The 26,627-nt window shown below is 36.4% G+C and overlaps 2 protein-coding genes across 3 annotated transcripts; one reads left to right on the top strand and one right to left on the bottom strand.

Moving 5' to 3' along the window:
* Window positions 1-5,837: 5,837 nt before the first annotated feature.
* Window positions 5,838-13,484, bottom strand: smim19 (small integral membrane protein 19). Of its 2 annotated transcripts, XM_015601220.3 has the most exons (5): window positions 13,360-13,484; window positions 13,012-13,164; window positions 11,992-12,116; window positions 10,606-10,694; window positions 5,838-6,099 (listed from the first exon to the last, which is right to left on the bottom strand). In XM_015601220.3, the coding sequence occupies exons 1-4, from the start codon at window positions 13,377-13,379 to the stop codon at window positions 10,627-10,629; spliced, it is 366 nt and encodes a 121-aa protein (XP_015456706.1). In that variant the 5' UTR covers window positions 13,380-13,484; the 3' UTR covers window positions 5,838-6,099; window positions 10,606-10,626. The 2 variants fall into 2 exon arrangements, with proteins under 2 accessions (XP_015456706.1, XP_007233096.1); XM_007233034.3 differs by lacking the exon at window positions 5,838-6,099 and having other exon boundaries at window positions 9,329-10,694; window positions 13,360-13,482.
* Window positions 13,485-14,593: 1,109 nt separating this feature from the next.
* On the top strand, window positions 14,594-21,397 carry si:ch211-175m2.5 (uncharacterized protein LOC568697 homolog). Its single transcript, XM_022683477.2, has 5 exons — window positions 14,594-14,738; window positions 16,361-16,522; window positions 18,583-18,682; window positions 18,790-18,920; window positions 20,194-21,397. Exons 1-5 carry the CDS (start codon window positions 14,676-14,678, stop codon window positions 20,485-20,487), a joined length of 750 nt encoding a protein of 249 aa, XP_022539198.2. The 5' UTR covers window positions 14,594-14,675; the 3' UTR covers window positions 20,488-21,397.
* Window positions 21,398-26,627: the final 5,230 nt, after the last annotated feature.

Raw genomic sequence — 26,627 nt, 5'->3', positions numbered from 1 at the left:
CTGTTTGCACTTTGAATTGTAGCGCAAACTGACCACCATTCTTGAAGACCACCTGGGTTTTAAAAGGTCTACATTTCATCTGTAGTTGCAAGTAAACCTCAAAATATCACACAATACTAGAGAAAACCAAGCCATTAACAATAAATCATTGTACTAAAAGTCCAAAGAAGTCTTAAAAATAAGTCTGATGTTAGATGTTAGAGAACAGTGGCCTTTAGCAACAACTAAAGGTCTGTACCAGCTGTACTCAACCATGCCAAGCCTATATAAAACCTCTACCCACCAGTATTTGAAAAACCTTGCAAGAAAATCTGCAAAAAGCAACTGGTTGTAGCAGCTATGATCAAGATATGAAGGAAAATAAATTAAAAAGCATGAATGTCTTAAAGTAAAAGCTTAAGTCAGGGTATAATTGGAGTGATATCAGAGAATGGTGGCCTTCAGGCTTGAGATCTACCTATCTTATTGCAGACTCCAGCTCCAACTAGAGGTCTGCACCAGCTGTACCCACAGGAAATAAAAAAAAAGAGAGCTCTTTAATATATCTGTAGTTTCTCCTATACAGCAATGAGGTCAGATGAAAAAACAATTGAGAATTTAGCTTAAATATCCTGCTGTTTAAATGTGTCTCCTGAGATAAAGAGCTCAGTAATCTTACACGTTTCTCCTTCAGAGGTTTACTATGGATCTCAACGGCAGCGGTTGATCAGTAGTTGGGGTAGTAGTGGATAAGTGGGTCTGATACCTGGTTTGGTGAGCCACCAACAGATCTCATATTATGTGTCTAAAACCAGGTTCATCAAAGATCAACATTTGAGCAGTAAAATTTGCTTATGGGTAGACACTGGACACAACCAGGCCAAACTCCCCTAAACCGGAACTCTCACCTGTAACTGTAAACTATAATGATATAGAAAGAAAGAAAGAAAGAAAGAAAGAAAGAAAGAAAGAAAGAAAGAGAGAAAGAAAGAGAGAAAGAAGAAGAACAAAACCCTCTATAGTTTAAGGCCATTAGTAACTGATATTTGAAAAGGATTTACAGAATAGACCAATGTTTTCCCTAGATCTTCAGGTGCAAATAAATCTGAAAAAAAGCAGCAGCAAGAAAGCTCAAACTTTTAACAGTGACACTCTATCTGTGCTAGTACATTCACAACTAACAAAGAAATGTATAAGAACATTTGGCAACTTTTAAAATAGCTTTCAGCAAGGTAAGCCTGTTACATTACACATATAAAGTTTCGAAAATGTGTGCATCACAATGGTATTAAAACATTTCTCACGTAACATTCCCAGAGGTGTAAAAAGAACTGAAAAATTGTAATTGAGTAAAAGTACCTTTACTTTGCTAAAATTCTACTCAAGTAAAACTAAAAGTACCCATCTAAAAATCTACTCGAGTAAAAGTAAAAAAGTACTCAATTTAAAATGTACTTTAAGTCAAAGTTATATAGTTACTTTTAATTATTTGATATAAAAAAGTAAAACAAATCAGAAATTAAATTGTTTTAAATGAACCATTATTCCACATAATAATTTGGATCTTTCAGGCAGTATTTGTTCAGACCACCCCATAAAACATTTTCAAGAACAAGTGGCATAGGTTTCTATGATCCAATTTTTTTTCTTTACTGTTAAAAAGTTATGGTCATATAGGTGACAATAAACTTTATATTTATAGTTTTACAGTTCATTATTATTTTTTTACTTTTTCTTTGCTTTAACTTCTATTTACATTGAAGCAGATTGTTTAATGTTCCCAATAAAAACTTAAGGAAATATCATTAAAAACATGAAATCATACAAAAAAATGTTGGTTGGCGCATGCGCAGTGGCGTACAGAAGCACATATCGATGGGTAATAATAACTCGACAGAACACCGGTTCCCCCGAGCCGCGCACACAGACCCCAGGCCACACAGCTGATTTACACAGCTTCTCTCCCGCTAACCGTAATAAACACTGCTCGGAATTTAGCATTTCATGAGGACGTCATTGCCTCGTTATTCCAAGTGCGAGCACCCGTGCGCCGGCGTATCCGCGCCAATTTTTTTTTTTTTATTCAGACAATTGTTTTTTTTCCACGCATTTAAGTTTTTTACTCAGTAACGGGGGGTTTTCCAATGTATCGAAGTAAATTACTTTTGGCAGAATGAACTTGAGTAAAAGTAAAATTTCAAAATTACTAATTACTCATAAAATCTACTCAATTACAGTAACGTGACTAACATACCTGTCAAGTCTCCCGTTTTGGCCGGGAAACTACCGTATTTTACTCCTTTTTCCCGCCGTCCTCCCGTATTATTATTTTCCCGTAAATGTCCCGTATTATATTAAAATAAAAAAAACATATATTATTGAGGAGACAGGGCACTGACCGCTCTGTGTCTCTTAACCAATCGTGGAGCCGGTTCAAGGAGAAAGTCCCGCCTTTCAGGAGAAACAGCCAATCAGCTTGCAAAGGAGGGTCAGTGTAGGTAAGCCCCCCGTCGCTGTGAGTTCAGGGAGCTCGTCGGAGCAGCTGATGTTAAAACAGATCTGGATATACAGCGATTTTTCTAAAGGAAAGGTAACGGTAGGTTAATGGAAACTATGATGAGATTTTTCTGATAGCTGCTTAAAAATACTCGTCTCCAAAATAAAACACACAGATTAAACCTCTTAAAATAAAAAAAATAAAGTTTGTGACTCAGTTTAACTAGAAATGTGTAGAGGACCGAAATGAACTGAACTGATCAGGAGTGATCAAAAGAAAGAAGTATTAATTAAAAATTATTAATTTAGTAGGCCCATTAGGACTAATTTTTACTGATAGAATATATCTGGTCCATGTCCTTTTAGTAAAAGCTCATGATACAATTTTTAGGTCACCAACAGTCATTTTGCAGAATTTGTGCACCTTTTGTTCAATTTTAAATCCATTAAATAAAAAAAAATATATCATATAAAAGAGTGCATTATGCCAAAAAAGACATGAAATCTTAACCTTTTTTTAAATATCTAGAAAAGGGGTTTTAATTTGGTTGTATTAAAAGAATGACATATGTAGGAATGTCCACAACATTTCAGATTCTGATAATCTGTAAATGACTCAATGAAGGCAGTCTGAGACGCTTGTTCTGGCTGAGGAGATTGGTCTGCGAAAGTCTGTAAGTGTTTCACATGTGGTTATTTTAGATTTTTTTAAACCTGTCTTAAAATGTAAGGGATACTGAACCTTCGTTGGGCTGGTGGGCTGGTGGGAGTGGACAGAGGAAAATGTCCCTTATTTTTAAATCTAATACTTGACAGGTATGGTGACTAAATGTAATTCGTTACTTTCCACTTCTAAACATTCCCAGAGAGACGTATACTAACAGTATGGAAACGTTAAACATTGACTCAAGTGATGTTGCAGTGACGTTACCAGGCCGAATAAAAATGTTAAATAAAAACATTCTAAAAATTTTCACAGACTGAATGTTCAGAAAATGTTCTACTAACCAAACATTGTTCATTGGACCTGCAGAAAGCAGCAGCTACGACTGTGATATGATGCTACTGTAGATCAAAGCCATTAACGCCACCTCACAATAGTGAGCCACTGCTCCATTATAACGATTGATCTTGTTTATGCAGCAGCTACAAAGGCCCGATGCAGACCTTATAAACATGCCATAAAGCAGCGTTCACTCCTCCAATAAAGCAGCAGTGTTTTGGTATTTGCCATCCCGCTCTGGGCAGTGCCACTGCCCCTCTGCCTGCCTGCTGTTTTTTCAGGCTGCTGGCCGGGGGCCAGGCTGTGGTCAGGCCGTGTTTACGTTTGTCTGGGCCAGCAGCTCCGGGACAGGGCCGCCTCGGCTCCCGGACGGCCCAGAGCGGGCGGGGCGTCTTCCGAGCAACACCCCGGCCCGTAAACACAAAACCACTCGCGGACAGACGTGTTGAAATCAGCCGGCTCCGGGCCCCTCAGGTTTGTTTTACTTTGAGAAGTCGAGCAGGACGAATCGTTCAGATGTTTGTTGACGTCTGACACGTGCAGCATATCAGTATCCTCTCAGATACAACTCACACATAACGCCTGGGGATGACCTTTTTAAAATGCCTGAAATAATCAACTAATTAATTTACTTATTTGTAATACGTTAATTTATTAAATGCGAAGTAGTTTCATTGTGTTTACATTTGTGACATAAAATTAAGAGTTAACAATATGTTTAACAAATACACACTTATATAGACATACATATGAATATATCTCTCTAGACTAAACTCTCTTTGAAGAGTTGAAGGAGTAGGTCAGGAAAAAAATGATGAATGAATATGATTTATCACTTACTCCAGATGCAGTCAATTAGAAAAGACATGTTTGCTATTTTAGGTTTGACTGTTTAGGTTAGAATGGGAGATGCTAGGCTAACATTGCTAAAAAACGCTAGACTCAGACTGTCATCAATCTCATCTCAGTTATTACATTTCTCAGCCCACTCAAAATGCATTCAAAACTTCAGTAATACAACGTACTGAATTAAAGAGACAATATTTTATTTTAACTTAAAAAAACTTTGGCATCACTTTACTTGGATGGTCCATCATAGACAAATTAACATTAAACTGAATATATATATATTATTATAATATATTACATACATCTGAACGTAACTTATTCTAAATGCTTATGCTATAACCTTAACCCTAACCCTAACTCTACCATTAACCTAAAACTAATCCTAACCCTGACTTAAAGGTTAAGGTTATTGTATAAGGTTATGGCTTAAGGTTCAGTTGCATTTCCTGGACACCAGTAAAGTGCTGCCAAAAATGTTAACAAATTTGCCATTAATCCCATAATTAATAAAATAGTAAATTTTTAATCTATTAAAAGTTTAATAATCGATTATAAGGGCATGTATTTAACAAAATGAATTTTGTGACAGTATTAGCCCAGTATTTGTTAGTAATGTTAGTTGAGTTTTTAAATAAAGAAGCACATATCAGATATGAAACACTCCTGTTCAAATACAGCACATTATTAAAAATGTGACCAGAACCCAAACATTAAAAAGGCCTTTTAAAAACAGCCAAATGATACAACTATTGCTACAGGTTTGTGGTTTCTTTAGTTAGAGCAAACCAATTATAGCTGCACCTTTTTTCATTAATGTAAACCTGTTGTACAGTATATGGGTAGTTATTTCAAAACATCCACTGAGATGCTTTTTGATAGGTGAATAAATGTATTTATATCAACATCCTATTTTGAAAATCTCCCAGCACTTCTTATATAGGGAGGCTTGCGTGTCTGTCACAAAGCTCCAGGAGCCAGTGGCAGAACTAGGATTTTTCTAAGTAAGGGGCCATAAAGGGGGCAATATATTCAAAAAGGGTCCAAGTATTATTTCACCAACAATTAAATGTTATTTTTAAAAGCTTACACAGTAAAATCTTTGGTGTTCATTTTGTCCAAAAGGTTTTACACATTTTTTTATCTGCAATTTAAATTTTACGAATCAAAAGGGAAAAGTGTATGTTTGACATTTTAAATATACTTTTCTTTATTATTCTTATTTGAAAATTATTTGCATTTGGATTTCTACTAGTTTTTGCTTTTCATATTTGTGTTTTTGTGAATTTTGTTGCTGAAGTCTTGTGTTTCTGTAATCTCTTGTTTGCTTGTCTACTTTGGTTGCAGATTTTATTTTTTGTGAAAAACGTTAATGCAATTTTGCATGCATTTTCACTGTATTTAGACTAAATTCTCTCAAACACACACAGCATCTAGGAAAATCTAGCATTTGATTCATTTTTAAAACCATTTTAGTCTTTAACAAATACTGTCAAATCAAAACATCAAAACATTCCTTTTACATAAGCTTTAATTAATCACACTTAGCATTCATATTTAACTCAGTTAGTACCACTAGCATGGAACTGGACATGGAATTGCATCCACCTATAAAGGTGACAAAGGACAGATGAGTGACAAGACTGGGGCACCTCAGGGAGCCAATCAGATTTCAGCTGGGGCCAATGCCCCTGTGGTCCCACCTCTAGATCCTTCAGTGCCAGGAGCCAAAGGTTGCGGGTTCAGTCTCTGCCCTGTCCAGACCTACAGCGACCCTTTAACCACCAAGGGGCAGAATAAAAACAAGAATATCAATAGATGAATGGATGAATGGCTGTTTCTTTATAGAAGCAAAAGGATTAGAGTGTTGCTACAAAAAAAAAAAAACGTTTCAATACTTCACAGAAGCTTTTTCACTGAGAGTGAATGTCAGCAGTGTGGTATTCCTGATGAGATGAATGAGAGATAGAGCAGACAGACAGAGAAAATGTTTGTACTCCAGCCTTCAACAGTGGAATTACATCTCCACCACATTAGAAGAAGAAGAGCTTTGGACTAAAGAGAGCAGTGCATACATGACGAGACGAGGGGAAAAAACAAAAAGACAAAAGAGAAAGAAGAAAAGCTGCTGTTCTCTTTATCTCCGCAGAGGCCTGAGCTTGGGGGAGACGAGGCACGGGCCCGCTACATTCCATTTCTCCAGCTGTAGTGAGTCGCCTTGGGATGACACCATCGCACATCAAACGCAGCGGCGGAAGAGCGAGGGAGAAGAAACAGACGAGCGATACAGAGGGCCAGAACAAAAAGTTCAACAAAAGATCTCTCTCCTTTTCTTTCTCTCCCTTTCACGCGCACACGCGCTTTATTCCTCGTTTGATCACACTGTGCAGCTCCTCTACCTTTTCTCCATCTCAGCAGCGCAGCATTCATGTAGCTCCATAACCCTCTATGACGTCTGATACACACTCTGCTATTCTGTTTGACTCCTCTCCCCCCTCTGACACACTTTGGTGCCCCCCTGCCTTTCAGAAGCTCTGCTCTTCACTGGCTTTCCCTTTTAACTGGCAATCCATTAAGTGATGGTGAGAGTGAGCAGCAACACGTCATTAAAACTGTAATGAGCAAATCTACAGTACCTGTGCTGTGTGTAACTCCAACCACAGGCACTGTGGTTCTTTAAGGGTAATTTAAAGTGTGGAAGGTGCTGCGAATCACCAAAATTTGGTCCATCCAAATTGGTGGTCTCTAGAAGTCACTGAAATGCTCAAACAAAAATATTTTTCGATGTGTTTTTTATGTATAATTTAATTCCAATTTCAAAGCCCAATTACCCAATTCCTATTTAGGTATTCCTCAAACACTAGGAGGGTGACGATCAGCACACGCCTCCTCCTCTTTCTATACAGTGCTCTGAAAAAGTTTTTGTTTCCTATAGATTTTTTATAGTAGACAAATATAAATACAAAAAACTGTTTTTAAATAATTTAATTAATTAAGGGAACAAATCTATCCAATCCAGTCTAGCCCTACGTAAACAAGTATTTGCCCCCAAATCAAATAACTTGTTTTTGCCATCCTTGGCAGTAACAACTGCAATCAGTCAATCGATCTCAATCAGACTTTGACTAGGCCACTGTAAAAAAAACTTAATTTTGTTTTTTGTGAGTGTTTTTTTGTTTGTTTTTTGTTTTGAATCGTTTAGAGGTGGACAAGCTGGTGGGCTTCAGGTCATTGTCCTGTTGCAGAACCCAAGTATGCCCGAGGTTGGTTTGGATTGCTTTTCCCCTTAATATATGAAATCATCAATTAAAAACTATTTTTTTTTTGTATTTGCTTAGGTTATCCTTGTCTGATATTAAAGTTTGTTTGATCATCTTAAAAAATATGTATTAGAAAATTTTAAGAAATCTGTAAGGGGCAAATACTTTTACTAATACCGTACATGTGAAGCCAGTTACCGCCTGTCTCAGAGAAAAGCGATGGATACATCAGCACAGAGGCCTGTGTTGACCAACATTACATTAGGAAAGATGATGGGAGAGTCCACTATCTATCCTCACCCGAGAGAACAAAGCCAATTGTGCTTTTCTCGGACTCTGGCTGCTGATGTTAAGCTGAATGATTCAGGAATCAAACTGACTGTAGTCTTTAGTAATCATGTAATACACTCGAATTTCTCAATCTGCACAGTGAAAACAGACCCAGAAACAGTACTGCTAATAACCCTCAAGATGGTGACCAAACACTTTGGGAGCGACACTGAAACTAAAGGAATTAATTATTGTGTATAATTATATTGTTCATATTGTGGCTTGATGTGTTTTAAAAAAAGCCAAAATGTCAAGTTTGAGTTTTACATGATGTTTACGTTACATCTTATTCTGTGACTTTATTGCTAAATTGAATTAAAAAATCTGACTTTTTGCAAAAATCTGATTACTCTGCAGTAATTGGATTATGTTTTGATCATTTAATATTTTTTCCAGATTGTAGATTCTGTAAATGTGATGCAAAACTAAACAGGAGGCAAAGGCTGTGTTCAAACCCACAGCTGAAAGTGGCACAAATCAAATCTTTTGCCTTAATGTGAGAAAGAGAGAGCAAAAGAAAAAAAGAGAGCACGAATAATGAACAGCTGAGCTCAGTTTAGGGCATATCTGGACTAGATCTCAAACGGCATTACATAAAGTGCCAGTTGGTTCATGTTTGTTTCATCTGTTGCAGAGAGTCCTGTACTGTTGGCAATACTCTACTCTACAGGATCTAGACACGCTGTGTGTGTGCATTTTCACATTTCTGTCTCATCACTGCGCATGCAACTTAATATAGCTTATATAGCATTCTTTAGTGGTGTCCACATGATCTGCACATATAGTTTTAAAATGGGCCATTTTTGTCAATGTTACAATAAGCATATAAATGTCCACAGATGACACTCAGATTACCCCAGTTTGTACAGTCTGATTATTAACATAAAGTACATTAAAAACAGAGGCTCTTACTTACATTATATTAACTAATGAGAAAATGCAACCAATAAAAACACTCCAAACATATTCATCAGGTAATTAATTAACTTGCAGAGTATGACTTGTCGTTGCTTGCCATGGTAGAAGTTAGTGAACTTGTCTTGCATGGGAATGTGTAGATTCACCATCCTCAATTTGGCAACCCGAGTGAGCTTTGTTCTGGAGAGGGGTGGGCGGGGCAGACAACTCTGTGGTGTTTTGAAAATGGACTGCTGAAGCTATTTCACACGCTCGCTCTCTTTCCCTACAGAATGCTACCTCATGGGGGTTTGTCATCTGAATGCAGAATATTTTATATTTCACCTGCAGTTTTGCATTTTGTGATTTTCAGGCAAATTAAATATTTTCAATCACAGATTTTTAAAAAAATATATATTGTTAAAATCTCATCTCATTCACCTCTCGTCTTATGAGACAAGTGTCTCTTTACACCTCTAGAAAATAATTACAAATGGCAACCTTTGGATTTTGATATTTTCCATTTTTTTTTATTTACATCAATTAACTTTTTTTTTAAGTTCACAATTTAACACAACTTCTATCCACAGTTCTATTGAAACAGTAAATAAACATAACACATAAATCCATCATGTATTTACAAAAGACTGAGATGTTAAAAGCCATCCAGTCCAAATAAATCAAACACAGCTACAAATCAGGCACCAGAAAATCTATTACGATCAATTAACAACCTTTAAAATATAAGAAAAAAATAATGGACACTCCCAAAATCAGAAGGTAGAAGAAGTTTAGCTAAGATAATGCCTGGATAAAACAGAAAAAACTGACCTGATGATTTGAATTGCCAATAAAATCTAAAGCTCTGTTCATTTAGTCTGATAACAGAATACAATATAATTGATAAGGCTGAACTACATTTAAGCAAGGGAACCGAGACACCACAAGAGGGCGACACTGTACCAAGAGTAGGCCTAACTCTTTTACTGCAACAAGCTGCATCCCAATTGTGTACTAATTACTAATACTACATAGTACTGTTTAATACTATAGATAGCAGTGTAAACAGTAGTATAGATAAAAGTAGTATAGATGAAAGATGAGTATACTCAGATATCCAAAACACATACTCAGAACAGGCCAGTTTTTGAGTGTGGTTAAGAATGACACCATTTTCCAACAATCCAATGTTAAACAGAAAGGGAGGAGCTACTTATGTATGGAACCTTTATTCTTCAAAAACTAGTGGATAAAATGCACAAATTAAGGTTATTATACAGTCTATTCATAGTATTTTATACAGTCTAATACACAATTGGGACACCACACATGAAATATATTCATCAAATATTCAGTAACTGCTTCAAAATATATATTAAAACAAATTGTAATTTGCCTTTCCATAAACCTCCATACACTATCTCTGCAGGCACTACACAAAACATCCACTAGATGGCAGCAATACGCCATAGTAATACCAGTAGGCTGTCAAACCCATAGAAAATCAACTGATGTTTATATCTTAATTTTGGCAATATGAAAAAGATAAAGGATGTCAAATATCCTTCAAGTAAAAATAAAAATTAATATTAATAATAAGATTATCTCCTAGTTAGTGTACCAGGTCACTGTGTCATGTGTCTCCCAGTGGTGTGTTTGCTCTGAAACCCTGTTTAGGATTCAGACAGGGAAGATAAATTAGGAGTGTTGTGTTTTAAAGTAGCTTTAAACAAACACACAGTTATTTCTGTCACTTGGCTCAATGATTCACATTTGAACAGTTAAGACGTTCACCCTTGGCTGCTGGGGTCTCGCTCACTCCATCGAAAGCTGCACACTCTCCTGGGCCTGGGTCTGCTGGTGCTGCTGGTCAAACTTTCTTGCTGCAAAAAAAAATAAAAAATAAAGAGAACAACAGTTTTACTATTATAAATATCAGACATTTTTCCAGTGGTGGATCAATTACCTAAATAAATGTTACTAGTTACTAACATGGATAAAATTGGTGGTACCCCTCGGCTAATGAAAGAAAAAACCTACAAAATAACTTGAATCTGACAAAAGTAATAATAAATAAAAATGCTATGAAAATGAACAAATGAAAATCAGACAGTGCTTTTCAACCATGCTTCAACAGAAAGACGGTACCCTTAATTTAATATTTTGTTGCACAGTTTGAGGCAATCACTGCAATCAAACGATTCCTGTAACTGTCAATGAAACCTCTGCACCTCTCAGCAGGTATTTTGTGCCACTCCTCATGAGCAAACTAACTTAGGGCGTTTTCACACCAGCACTATTTGGTCCGGTTAAAACGAACTCTGGTCCGTTTGTAACTTTAGTGCGGTTCGATTGAGCAGGTGTGAAAACAGTAATCACATATTAGCCAGATAATTACCACAGCTGTGAACAAACACTGTGTCCATGCGCGCGCCGTCTGCGCTGCTCACAGCCGCGTGACTCTGTTTATTATGTATAAATCTGCGCTGCACGTAGAAACACTGTGTTTGAAACTGCAGCGTTTCAGCGTTCAGTGTTAAAACACAGATATTTGCGCTGGAACACAAAATCTTCTCGCTGTAATTACTTTTTTCGTATATTTATATTTAACGTACTCCCGTGTCAGACAGCTCTGACCAATCAGAGGACACAGGCTGCTCGCGTGGTTTATTGATGCGCATTTTGGTGCGTTTACATTTATGCCTATGTGAAACCAGACCGAACCGAGCGAGAAAACGCTACAAGTAAACGAACTCATAAACTGATTCGGACCAGAGAAACGAACTACAGGTGTGAAAACGCCCCAAGATGCTCAATAGGATTTAGGTCAGGGCTCATAGAAGGCCACTTCAGAGTAGTCCAATGTTTTCCTTTTTAGACATTCTTGGGTGTTTTAAGCTGTTGGGTCATTATCTTGTTGCAAGACCCATGACCTGCGACTGAGTACAAGCTTTCTGACACTGGGCAGCATATTTCTCTCTAGAATCCCTTGATAGTTTTGAGATTGTATTATACCCTGCACAGATGCACAGATGCAGCAAAGCAGCCCCAGAACATAACAGAGCCTCCTTCATGTTTTACATTTTTTTTTTTTTTTTGCTGACTCACTCTTTGTGTTGAAGTCTCCTTATCAATAAAGTCTCTGACTACACTTGATGCCTCTTTCTGGTTTTGACTTACAAAGAGAATACATCTCCAGCTGCTGCCTTAACCGAACTTTCTGCAGACTGTCGTAGAAGTTGGGCTCAGGTGTGGCTGCAACTGTGGGTGGCATCGTGAAGATGCGCATGATCTTCCTCTTATTCCTGAAGAGAAATTAAAAGAGATCAGTAATAATCTAATATTAAACAATACCTTCCACTGAGACGCAGTATGTGAATAAAAGTATTAGGAAACTGATTGTACATTTCATGCCCATTAAAATGTCACCACCTAAATTTAACTAAGCAAATAGTTATGAATTATTATGGATAATTATTATCTTTTAGTTGGCTGTTAATGACAGATGTTAATCTGTTTCAGAAGAGTCAAATTATTGGCATGTATCAAGCAGAGAAACAAGATATGAAAATATTAAAATTGGGTAAAGAACTGTCCAACACATAATTAAAAAGTAGAAGGACAGTAAGGGAACATTCTCTTTGAAGAAGAAATCTGGGTTGGAAAACAAATCTTGGTTGATCATTGAGCATTTTGAATGGAGAATTTCCATTGAACGAAAAACCTATAAAAATGTTATGATTATAATGTGTCTTTAATTTGTCAGGGACCTATTGTGTACCAATAATTATAACATAACATACAGATAACAGTTATTAGTACTGGAGGATATAATGGGTTCAGTGATTATACTTTAATATTACTGCTACATTTTCACCAGATATTGATTTTTAAATAGTTTGGTAACATATAAATGATGCCTTTATCACCTTAGTACATTTTATTCATGCAATATAAAATATTAACTTAGATAATGTATCCAAAAACATATATATACATAGTAAAACATGGACTACACAGACTACAAAAGCGCACTCCATCTGTTACTGTAGGCTAAACGCCACAGTAGGTAATAGTTGTTAAAATATACTATAAATCTGCGGGTATTATTTGGTCACTAGTCTGTATCTATCACTGTTACAGGTGACATGGTAATGTAATTATAGCGTGTGATTATAATGATAAAATCTGGGTTCTTACTTCCGAGCGTACATCAGCAGCGCAAAGCTGACCAGAATAACCAGCAGATAAACATTAGTAGCTTCATTCCAGGCTTCATGCACTGAGTAATCTACTGACTCCTCATTCGCCATCACCCCGTAACCTCCCATCACCCTCCGAGCGCAGCCTGCTCTGTATTAATCAGATAATAAACCAGAATAAAGCGCTGATACCAAACACTAAAAACAGAGATCTACAAACACCTACACCTAAAACACAAACTTCCTGCTGGAGTTATTTTACTTTTCAAAATAAGAGTCTCCTTTACTGCTTTTTATTAACTGTTAATATATATTAAAGCTAACTAATGACAAATGTATTACTTACACGTGAGGATGTGTTTTCATTATACAACATTTATATTTTAATCAAATTAATGTGTAATACACGTTTCCAAACGGAGATTTATTGTTGGTTCTCATAAGCCAGGGGTGTCCAATCTTTTTTCGAAGGGGGCCAGACTGGGCCATATCATATGAAAGCCCATTCCCGCCACCTAAACAAAAAAAAAACATTATTTTTCTTATTAATAAAGTAAATTTTGTCTTATTATTTTGAAATACTAAATTATTATTTTGAGAAACTGTCGTATTACTGAGAAACACTAATTCATTTTTTTGAGACAGCAAGTGCGTGTGCTTTTGGAACAAACAAAAAAAATTCCAGTGAAGCCTTACATGCAGTTCAGTTGGGGCCACAGCCACAGCCACATACTAAAATAAAAGTCCAGTGCCTGGTTTTCCTCTGTAGCTGTGTCGTTTTTCGGACATGATTTATTTTATTTTATTTTTTTGTATTAGTTTGTATGTATATTTATATATATGTTAAAAAAAAATTGGGTTTAAAGCTGTGACCAATCTACATGTGTTATTTAAATGTGAATATGAACCTTGCTAAAATGCAAGGTATTTCAGTGTTACATTTGTTTCTGTGGTAATACTAGTGTCTCTCTCTGTAAATTATAAATGTGTATTTTTAACATCCGCACATGCATATACATGTGTACTATTAGAAATCTGCATCTGCCCGGAATTTATAATTAATAATTCAAATTAACTGTTAAAAACTGGATTTAATTTTAGTATAATTACTGCAACAAGATGTAAAAAAATAATTAATTAATTAAGTTAGTAATGCATAATTGTTCCTCTTTAAAAAGTACCTTAATATAATAATTTCATGTAGATTTTTTTTATCAGTTGCTATGCATCACCAGACATATGGCAATCAATATCAAAGAAAAAAAATTATATATAAAAATTATATAATATATACGTGTTATGCAGGTTAGGTCTGGTTTGTCAGCACAAGGCATGTGTTTAAACTAATAAATCCAGCTTTGAGAAATATTTCCCTGCTAAATGTAACAGGTAACTAAATGTAACTACATTACTTAGTTACATTACTACTAATGTTAACTACATTAATTAGTTTACATTTATTTGAGACGCTGCAGGCTTTTATTATATTTTCGAGCTGTGAACAGGAAGTTAAAACTGGTGAAGTTTATTGGCTGAAGAGGAGGGGGCGTGTCTGTGTTCTGGTCGCTGATAGGTTGAGCTGGCAGTGGGCTGCAGTACTATTAGAGTGTTTGTGAGTGGAGCAGGTTTGGGTTTCTGATTGTAGTTTTATAACAGGAGGAAATGTTCTGTTCAGCTGGAATAATGAAAGCTGGAATTACCCGCCCGGCTGTTTTGGGCTCTTTGGTAAGAAAAGTGTTTAGTTTTCAGTTTGAGCGGAGTGAGGGAGTTCCTGTCTAACATACTTACTCATATTGTTTATGTTAATTTATCCTGTCAATTTCAGTTTCTGCTCATTTAAGCTAATTTTAGCTAATTTTAGCGCATTGTAGCCTTCTGACTCTGATATGTATATACCGCTCTGGAGAAAAATAAGAGACCACTTAAAAATGAGTTTCTATGATTTTACCAAATTGAAAACCTCTGGAATATAATCAAGAGGAAGATAGATGATCACAAGCCATCAAACCAAACTGAACTGCATGAAATTTTGCACCAGGAGTGGCATAAAGTTATCCAAAAGCAGTGTGTAAGCCTGGTGGAGGGGAACATGCCAAGATGCATGAAAATGTGATTAAAAAACAGGGTTATTCCAACAAATATTGATTTCTGAACTTTATGAATTTTATGAATATGATTTTTTTTTGCATTATTTAAGGTCTGAAAGCTCTGCATATTTTATGTTATTTCAGTCATTTCTTATTTTCTGCAAATACATGCTCTAAATAACAATATTTTTATTTGCAATTTGGGACAAATATTGTTTGCAGTTAATGGAAAAAAAAACAACAATGTTCATTTTAATCAAACATATACCTATAAGTAGCAAAATCAGAGAAACTGTATATAAGAGCTGTATATAAGCTAGATTACTCTGTGCAGCTACAGTTAACTTTTTACAGCCTTTAAATGTGGTAATTTATCTGCATTATATAACCACTGCATGTACAGTACTGTGCAAAAGCTTTAGGCACTTTTGAAATAAAAAGTTGCATTAAAAGTTCCTTATTTGGGAAACAAGAGTTTTTTTACTCAATAAAACACTAATATAACGATAAATAGGAAAAGAAAAACATTTTATATATATTTTTTAATGATTTCAAGAATATACTATCGCAAGAAATTTATAATAAATATAATTGTCTATTTCTTAAACAGTAATTTGACAAAACCCTGAATTTGTATAAAATAATAAAGAATTGTTTGTATATTGCTTTTAAGAAAATCACAATATGATGTCAGATCACAATATCGTGTCAGTATTGAGTAGTATTATTTATACTTCTTTTTATCATATCAGTAGCTGGTTGGTAAATCAGAGCTTAATTATGTTAAACCAGGTAAATCAGGTGAGCTGCTGATGAATTTGAACACATTCACTAGGTTCCTACGCTCAGGGCATCCAGGAGAAATCTGGAACCAGTTTTGTTTTAAACTAGCTCCCAAGCTAGCTCAAATACTTTCTTATCCATTAGAAATTATTGTTATTTTACTGTATTGGTCTTTAGCCCCACATGTTCAAATGGGATCTTGAGTTGTTACAGTATAAGCTGTCCTTTGAGATAAATGTGTTTTAATAATGTTTTTAAATGACTAAAACCCTTAGCACAGTACTGTCTCTCTCACTTCCATTACATCTATTATTAAAACATCTGTTAAATGGGCCACTGTCAATTTTATAACCCGTAGTCCCGGATAAAATACATTATTAGTGGAATGTTATTACAGATTTAATCTGGTATATTTAGTTAAATACTGAATGATATTTATGCTAAACTGTTTATCATTATATGTCTTTATGTTTGCAGTCTTCCCTTCTGTTGAAAAGCAGAGTGTGCCACAGGTTGCCAGTCAGTCTACGGTGCTACAGCAGCAACGATAAAGAGGAGCAAATCAGCCGCTATCCAGTGCCTTACAGGAAAAGCCTGCCATATGACATCGTGGAGCTGATGGAGGAGGTCGAAACAAAGGCAGGGCTATTATTCTTTTTGTCTATCCAGCTATTGAAGTGGGTGCCTGGTCTTATTCTCTTTTGCACATGTTTTATTTTTATTCATCAACACAAACTGCCCTTTAACCTGTAGATGTGCTCAAATGCTTAGGCTGCGTTGTTTTTTTTTTTAACCATTATGTCACTGAAGGCTGTTCTGTCTTTCTTCAAGCATAAAAACACATAATTTGTTTCTGTGAGGTGTAACCTTTGAAACATTCAGTGACCCACAATACTTCACATGTGGTACATGTGATATGGTAAAATGCTGCAGCAGGAGACTTGTAATAAGAAAATTACCAAATTACCAAAGACCATTTGTGAGTGTATGAAACTTGAGGAGGAGCATTTGTATAAGAAATACTAACAAGGAGTAGCTTAGGCTTTGGGTTACACCTACTAAATCCATTCAACACAATTTCACCATAACCATTGACTTACTTTCACTCTTCACACACCATGTTGCCTCAGTTACTCGGTCCTGCCTCTTTGCGCTATAGAATACCAAACACATTTGGTAATTTCTAACACAACAGGCAACCCAGCTCTTGGTACAAGCAGTGGTCATCTCATGCCTCGACTATTGCAGTGCCATAATAACAGGTCTCCCGGCCTGTGTTATAAAACCACTTCAGATGGTCCAGAATGCAGCAGCTCGCCTGATCTTCAACCAGGCAAAACGTGTCCTCTATTGTATAATGTCTATATGTCCTATATTGCAAATGTACCTCATTATTTGTATTCACTAAATGTAATGTAGTGTAAATTTGAATATATTTTAGGTATTCTGCATTTTGATGAGGCCAAAGTAACTGCCTATCACCAGCAGTTTATGTATTGTAATTCTTAAATATTATACCTACCTGTAATACATACCTATTACACTTAAATTGATTATCTGTCTGTATTGTGACGGCGGCCCTGAGGAGAACCCGGTAGTCCTGAAGCACAGAGAGTGAAACACAGGGAGTGAACCCAAAACAAACATTAACATAAATAAAAAATCAAACATAATGACGGCCCAGTGGGGCTCTAGTTGCTTAAAAGGCTGAGGCAGGGTCATTATGCCGGTCCCAGCTGGCTCCCCAGTCAGTCCAATGCATGCCAGCTAAGGACTAGGTTTGGGTATCATTTAAATATTTTCGATACTGGTACAGTACTTTAAATCTGGTACTGATACCCAACGCTACTTTTTCCGATACCTTTTTCAAAATTGCCACCAAAAAATAATTATTTTTACACAATGGATTTATTTAACAGCCGACATGAGTAATCTTATTCTCATACTGTCACCATGAAAGGGTGCCATACTGTTGGATCAATGAGCAAACAATAAGCATGATTGTGCCAATTTAATAAGAACAAAAACCACAGCATTACTCCTAAGCATTAAATGCTTAGCATATGACTGGATGTATTTCAGAGTTCTTTTTAAGGAATATCAGCATTAGATTGGCAAAATTAAATTGAATTAGTGTGTCAATTACTGTGTTACTTGTGTACACAAAGTTTACTGGCAACTGGTATTTACAAAGGCCTGTAATTAAGCTGATTTTAAATTAATCACTTTTACCTAGATTAATGGGTTAGCACACCTGTGAGAAAATAACTATGGTTTGGTCTATGTAAAGGGGGTGGGCCTAGGCCCAAAAGAAGGAGGGAGAAGTGACTGGGGGGAGCTCTGGCGGAATGGAATTTCGATAAGTTGCGGTCTGGACAAAAATGCTTCCCTGTAGTGATATTTCTTTTAATGTGTTTTATTTTCATTATTCAGTCTTTTTTTTCAGTGCTTGTAATTAAAATTTCACTATTTGAACTGTTTGACTTTTTGGCATCAGTGTGGTACCTTCATCCACCAACGCACTCAGCTAAAACATCCCTGTACCTACCCAGTGACTTCACCCTGCATGGGGGATCCGCGAAGCATTGTCACAAGCGTTGATTCATTGATTAGGTTTGGGCACTCTGCTAAAAGTCCAGTGTGGCAGTAACCTACCAAAATATATACCATGCCTCTCTAATATGCTATTTATTTTTCAGGGTGGCTTCGTGCCGAACGTCTTTAAGGTTCTTGCTCATCGACCTGAAGAGTTTCGAGCCTTCTTTGCTTATTATAACACACTGATGAATACAGAGACAGGTGAGAGGCTCAGAAATCTGACCTTTTTTAATTAAATTAGTACACTTTGCTGCTGCAGATCTGAATGAGTTGGTGATACAGAATATTATTCTGTTTTTTTTTTGCAGGTGGTTTATCAAAAGCAGACCGGGAGTTAATTGTTGTGGCAACCAGCGCCCATAATCACTGCCTGTACTGTGTGGTAGCTCACAGTGCGCTGCACCGCATCTACTCTAAGAAACCCATGCTAGCTGATCAGGTGAATGCTCACTTTCTCATATATTTCTTTGACTATTTTAATGTTGTATGGTTCTGCATGAGAAGCTGTATTCTTGCAGACATATGTCTTCACTTGCAGACATACACTCCATACAATCTGTTACCCACAAAGACATGTTTGGTCTTCAGAATTTGCTTTGAATGTTGCCTTCAGATATTATATGACCGTTTCTGTGAAGACATACATTGATGCTACAAAGTGTTCTTTGAGTGATGCCATCAAAGACCCAAGTTTGGTTCTATGAAGAACACAAATGACAAAAATGGGTTACATTGTGTTACACAGTTCTCGTGAGGTCTAGTGCAGATGCACCAATGTTCCACAGTGCAGCAGCAGCAGAGTTACAGCCAAAGTGGAAAGGACAAACGGATCTGCCTGTTACAGTCAGTGGGCATGGTTCTGCAGTTGATATTTTAAAGTTTAATTATGACAGGGCCCCCAAATGGTCCAACGGACTAATGCGCTGCCACTATGATCAGGAGATTACCAGTTTGAATCCTGTTCATGTAGCTCGGATGTTGCCATCAGATACCAGAGCCCTGAGAGAGGCCTTGCTCTCTCTGGATGGGTAGTAGATGGCGCTCTCTCCCCAGACAAGGCATCTGTGAGCTTATGTATCGGAACCGAGTCGCTGTGCATTCCTCCGAGCGCACTATGATGCTACTCGCTGCATCAGCTGAAGTTGGAAAAGAGGCGATGACTGACTTCACATGTATTTGAGGAGGCATGTGCTAGTCTTTACCCTCCCGGTGTTGGGGCATTACTAGTGAAAAGGCTTGCTCCTAATGAGTGGGTTGGGTAATTGGCCGTGTCAATTAGGAGAAAATGTTATTACAGTTTAGAAAACTATTTACATTGTAGATTCTCACTGAATGCATGTACACATTAGGAGAATATAAAAAATGATATTCTAGTTTCTTCAAAATAGCCACCCTTTGCTCTGATTACTACTTGGTCACCTGAAATGGTTATCCAACAGTCTTGAAGGAGTTCCCAGAGGGGTTTAGCACTTTTTGACCCCTTTGCCTTCACTCTGTGGTCCAGCTCACCCCAAACCATCTGAATTGAGTTCAGGTCTGGTGACTGTGGAGGCCAGGTCATTTTTTGTTTAGTACAAAACTCCACGTGTTCATTTATAGTTTTTATGCCTTCAGTGAGAATCTACGATGTAAATAGTCATGAAAATAAAGAAAACGTATTGAATGAGAATTTTATATATATATTTTTTTGTTTTTGTTTTTTTATCCTGCAGGTGGTAGTAAACTATCAGGTAGCAGAGCTGAGCGCGCGGGAGCGTGCCATGCTGGACTTTGCTCTGGCTGTGTGTCGCAGTGAAACACTGACCGATAAACACTTTAGCTCTCTGGAGGCACATGGTTTTGACCGGGAGGATATATGGGACATCGCTGCCATCGCTGCATTCTTTGCCATGTCTAACCGCCTGGCGCACCTCACCGACATGAGACCCAACACAGAGTTCTACAACATGGGAAGAGTGCCCAGAGACAAACGGCCAAAGCCAGACGAGAAGGACAGCAGGTCTTAGGTCCAGCTGATCTCTACTTATAGCCCAAATCTCTGCAGATGATTGGTAAATGAGTAAACAACCCTTGGTCTGGATTCATAATAATTGGATCCTAAAGGGCGCACATATCCTTGTGTTTTTGTTTATTGTTAACTGGTTAGGGCTAAACTGCTGTAGGCCAAATATGTGATATACACTGATATCATTATTTTTACATTACCTTAACATTATCACAACTGACAGGTATAAAAAACACTGATTATCTTCATCTATAGTGGCATCTAGGTCTGTCAAGATGAGACTTTTTTGTGGACGATATATCGTCCCAGAAATGATTGCGATAAACAATATTATTGTCGTTTTAAGACCATTTTAATGCCATTGATATAATGAAAATAGAAAATAGACAATAGCAATTTTTTCACCTACAGCAGTCCACACTGTGTGTATGGAGTCGCAGGTATTGAAGCATTGGTCATTGCAGGACTGGCTAAAATACTGTTCACTGTAATATACCGCTCTGGAAAAAAATATGAAACCACTTCAGTTCATGAATTAATTTCTCTGATTTTGCCATTTATAGCTATATGTTTAACTAAAATAAATATTGTTGTTTTATTCTATAAACTACACACAACATTTCTTCCAAATTCCAAATAAAAATATTGCCATTTAGAGCTTTTATTTACAGAAAATGAGAAATGGCTGAAATAACAAAAACGATGCAGAGCTTTCAGACCTCAAACAATGCAAAGAAAAAAAGTTCTAATTAATAAAGTTTTAAGAGTCAAATATCGTATCAATATCAAATATTGGTGGAGTAACCCTGGTTTTTAATCACAGTTTTCATGCATCTTAGCATGTTCTCCTCCACCAGTCTTACACACTGCTTTTGGATAACTTTATGCCACTCCTGGTGCAAAAAATCCAAGCAGTTCAGCTTGGTTTGATGTGTTGTGATCTTGATCATATTCCAGAGGTTTTCAATTTGGTAAAATCAAAGAAACTCATTATTTTTTAAGTAGTCTCTTATTTTCTTACAGAGCTGTATGTTAACAAACATACAATTAAAAAAACACAATAGATGATATCACAATTATCAAATATTATTGAGGTCATGTCCATTTATTGTACGATAAGTCCATAATGTAATTATCGCAACAAGCTTAGTGGCATCTGTCTTAAAGCTTGTGTATTAAAACTGAAAAATGGTCAAGAATAAGAATACAGTTTGACCAAATTGTAATATCTAGATGAATCAGAACATCTCGAAAACAGCAGACATGTCATATTGAGTGTCTTGAGGAGTTCATGCCTTTAATATTGTAAATGTGTTGGCTTCTGTGGCACTACAAATTTTTTTTAAACCAGGTTGATGAATAGCTTACTTTTCATATATGGACTGTGTAGCTTTAAAGCTTTTATAGCATTTATGTGGTACATCATTTTCAAAGAAGCTAATAAAAATGTGGGTGTAGTACAGTCTGGGAAGACACATTTTCAGTTTCGCCACTAAAAGTGACACAATATATGAAAAAAAATATATATATATATAACAATCAAGGTAAACAAAAGCTTTAATATTGCGAAAGTTCAGGTAGAATAGTTATTTGTATAATAACCAGTTCTATGGAGCTGGTCAGAAAAATAATGCATTTTTGTTGGCTAGATAGCTAACCAACCTGCTGTAGCACCTTCCAAGTAAGCACAACCAAGCACTTGATTGACATCTGCATCAGAATAATCATTAGAAGTATGTCAAGTTTTTAGAAGATATTCAAAATTAGCTTTTTATAAATAATAAAATTACAAATTAAAGCACATTAAGGAAGATTTTGCTTTTGTTGAAATTATTATTATAATTTATAAATGGTTTCTGAAATAAGAAAAGCACTTGAACTGAACTGTGAAATGAATGCTTATGATTATTATGATTAGTTTCAAAGGATGATCAAGCTGAGAACAATGTGTGCTTCCTTTACATATATGAGTGTGTTAAAAACACTGATGAACTGCATCTTTTTTAGTAATTTGAATATTAAATGTAACACAATAAATATTTGAAAATATTTGTATCCATTAAATGTAATTATATGACTTGTTTGATATATCTGCTTTCCAACCATAATTGGTTTATTTATGAAACTTGTTCTACATGGTACTATTTGTGTGTGTGTGTGTGTGTGTATTTGTGTTATGTACTAATTTCATAAGCCCTCAAATAAGAGGCTTTCCTTGTAGCATTAGGTGGAACTTTTGAGTGAGAGTTAAAGAGCACAGTATTAATGTATTGCTCTGTTTATGTTGTGTTCAGCTACTTTATCTAGTGATACTAGATAAATGGACACACGGTGTCTAATCTTCATAGGTAATTACTGCAAATAGAATAAGATGCTACAAAGCCCCTGAAGAGACGTGTTTTTTTTTTTTTTTTATGTAAAACGTGGTGAGCACCACATACTCAGTGGTAAACGCCACTTCTCCAATAGTGTCAGGCCGCAGATGTCAGTCCACCTCTTCTCCGACACCTATCTCATCCATGAGTCCCGGAAACAACGGCACATTCATCACATGCTTCAAATAAAAGTTAATATGTATGACCGCTCAGTGTACGAAAACTCAGCTAAAACCAGAGACTGTAAAAAAGATGGACGCCGTGACGCCGTTCCCATTAATTCAATGAAAATGAAGCCAAAATCTTCCGCCATGTTGGCGATCCTGATACCTGAGTCTGTGCAGTAGAGACCAGAGGAGGGAGAAAGACTGTGGAGAGACAGCCTACTCATTTAAATACACCCGCCCCCCTGAGGGCTGCCTCCACAGAGCTCACACAGTCTGCGGTCCCACCCATACAGCCATTGGTCCCACCCCGGCTAGGTGTAACCCAGCCCTTTAACAATAACCACACCTTTTTGAATAGAGCTGAATAACGTTTTAAAAAAAAAATTATGTGGGGATATAAAAATTTGACAATATACAGTAAGCAGAGGTTACATTAGCTGTTGCATTTAAATAATGGAGGTAGAATTACAGTATATTAGAAAAAAAAACGTGATTGAAAGTTGTCTGTTTTGCCATTGAAACCTATGGGGATGGGTGGGGTTACACAGCTTTCTGCAACCGAACAGCAGGGGGCGCCCGACCTGTGGTGGCTTCACTTTTGAGAGACGATGCTCTGTCCAGCTATACACAAGTCTATGGCTAAAACAATAGAGAATAGTAAATTAAACAAAGTCTTAATATTTATGTTTTCTGATAGCAACGACTCTGTAGTATGCTATGCTATAAGTGTAACTTGAACATTAATATGTATGGTTAGCGAACTAGCTGCATATGCGATTCAAAGTTTGACTGATATGTAGGCAATATATTTATGTTGTAATATAAAAACATTAATTGAAGAAGAAAACCGGTGTTCTGTCTAGTTGTGCCACCCTGTCAAACCGTGCTACCCTAGTGTATATTTAACTGTAAAAATACAAAAAAGCTCCATTTTAGAGCATGTTCCCAGTAGAACTCATAGTACGTAGTAAATTTGGAGAGCATTAGTCAGTATCATGCAAAAGTTGCCTTTATATATATTTTTTATAATAATTATTGTTTACATTTACATTTTTTACAGGCAATAGCAGGGGGTTCAGGTTGTTTAATGCACAAAAAAACAGACTTTTTATTAAAAAACACAAGAAAGAATGAAAAAATGTAGGTCAGTTCATGCGGAGTGCCATTAGGAAGCACGTATCGACGGGTAGCATAACTTACTTGGCTAACTTAGTTGTTTTGATTGATATCAACATGGCTTTACATTTTCTAATAACATGCTAGTCTGCGGTTTAACAACATCAAACATAAAATGACTTAAAACAAGCTCCCGCTGCTTTGTGCATAAATAACTCTGAATTTCAGGCTCAATACCAACGCACTCCACTAGATGGCGATAATGGAAACAGTACCACCTCATCTGCGATGCCTCATATGGTGCCACAGGAGAGATAGGACTTGGCAATGAGATCTGCACGCAGACCCTCCTGGATAGTAAGCGGTGAGCACCAAATACTAAGTGGTGAGCACCAGATAATGCTAGCTAGCAAGCTATAGTTTAAACTGGCGTATGTTCCACAGTGAAATAATGTTGTTAGCTAGCTAGGTTAGCTAATGTTTACTATAATTCAGTGTGAAATGTTTTTGCTAACATTAGCTAGGTTAGCTAATGTTAACTACTTTATTTCAGTGGAGAATGTTATAGTTAACTTTAGCTAGGGTAGCTAATGTTTACTTTATTTCAGTGGAGAATGTTATAGTTAACTTTAGCTAGGGTAGCTAATGTTTACTTTATTTCAGTGGGGAATGTTTAACTAACTTTAGCTAGGGTAGCTAATGTTTAAGTTACTTTATTTCAGTGGGGAATGTTTAACGTTAGCTAGGGTAGCTAATGTTTACTTTATTTCAGTGGGAAATGTTTTAGCTAACTGTAGCTAGGTTAGCTAATGTTAACTACTTTATTTCAGTGGGGAATGTTTTAGCTAACTTTAGCTAGGTTAGTTAATGTTAAATACTTTATTTCAGTTGGGAATGTTTTAGCAAACGTTAGCTATGTTAGCTAATGTAAAATACTTTATTTCAGTGGGGAAATGTTATAGCTAACTTTAGCTAGGTTAGCAAATGTTAACTACTTTATTTCAGTTGGGAATGTTTTAGCTAACGTTAGCTATGTTAGCTAATGTTAAATACTTTATTTCAGTGGGGAATGTTTTAGCTAGGTTGGCTAATGTAAATACTTTCTTTCAGTGGGGAAGGTTTTAATGGAAACAGTACCACCTCATCTGCGATGCCTCATATGGTGCCACAGGATAGATAGGACTTGGCAATGAGATCTGCACGCAGACCCTCCTCGATAGTAAGCGGTGAGCACCAAATACTAAGTGGTGAGCACCAAATACTAAGTGGTGAGCACCAAATACTAAGTGGTGAGCACCAAATACTAAGTGGTGAGCACCAGATAATCCTAGCTAGCAAGCTATAGTTTAAACTGGCGTATGTTCCACAGTGAAATAATGTTGTTAGCTAGCTAGGTTAGCTAATGTTTACTATAATTCAGTGTGAAATGTTTTTGCTAACATTAGCTAGGTTAGCTAATGTTAACTACTGTATTTAAGTGGGGAATGTTATAGCCAACTTTAGCTAGGGTAGCTAATGTTTACTTTATTTCAGTGGGGAATGTTTAACTAACTTTAGCTAGGGTAGCTAATTTTTACTTTATTTCAGTGGGGAATGTTTAACTAACTTTAGCTAGGGTAGCTAATGTTTACTTTATTTCAGTGGGGAATGTTTAACTAACTTTAGCTAGGGTAGCTAATGTTTACTTTATTTCAGTGGGAAATGTTTTAGCTAACGTTAGCTAGGTTAGCTAATGTTAACTACTTTATTTCAGTGGGGAATGTTTTAGCTAACTTTAGCTAGGTTAGCTAATGTTAACTACTTTATTTCAGTTGGGAATGTTTTAGCTAACCTTAGCTAGGTTAGCTAATGTTAACTAACGTTACTTTATTTCAGTTGGGAATGTTTTAGCTAACGTTAGCTATGTTAGCTAATGTTAAATACTTTATTTCAGTGGGGAATGTTTTAGCTAGGTTGGCTAATGTAAATACTTTCTTTCAGTGGGGAAGGTTTTAATGGAAACAGTACCACCTCATCTGCGATGCCTCATATGGTGCCACAGGATAGATAGGACTTGGCAATGAGATCTGCACGCAGACCCTCCTCGATAGTAAGCGGTGAGCACCAAATACTAAGTGGTGAGCACCAAATACTAAGTGGTGAGCACCAGATAATGCTAGCTAGCAAGCTATAGTTTAAACTGGCGTATGTTCCACAGTGAAATAATGTTGTTAGCTAGCTAGGTTAGCTAATGTTTACTTTAATTCAGTGTGAAATGTTTTTGCTAACATTAGCTAGGTTAGCTAATGTTAACTACTGTATTTCAGTGGGGAATGTTTAACTAACTTTAGCTAGGGTAGCTAATGTTTACTTTATTTCAGTGGGGAATGTTTAACTAACTTTAGCTAGGGTAGCTAATGTTTACTTTATTTCAGTGGGGAATGTTTAACTAACTTTAGCTAGGGTAGCTAATGTTTACTTTATTTCAGTGGGAAATGTTTTAG

Source organism: Astyanax mexicanus, chromosome 10 (genome assembly GCF_023375975.1).
Source record: "Astyanax mexicanus isolate ESR-SI-001 chromosome 10, AstMex3_surface, whole genome shotgun sequence".
Lineage (NCBI taxonomy): Eukaryota > Metazoa > Chordata > Actinopteri > Characiformes > Acestrorhamphidae > Astyanax > Astyanax mexicanus.
The sequence above is the reverse complement of the archived record's forward strand: the minus strand, read 5'-3'. Positions and strand labels throughout refer to the sequence as shown.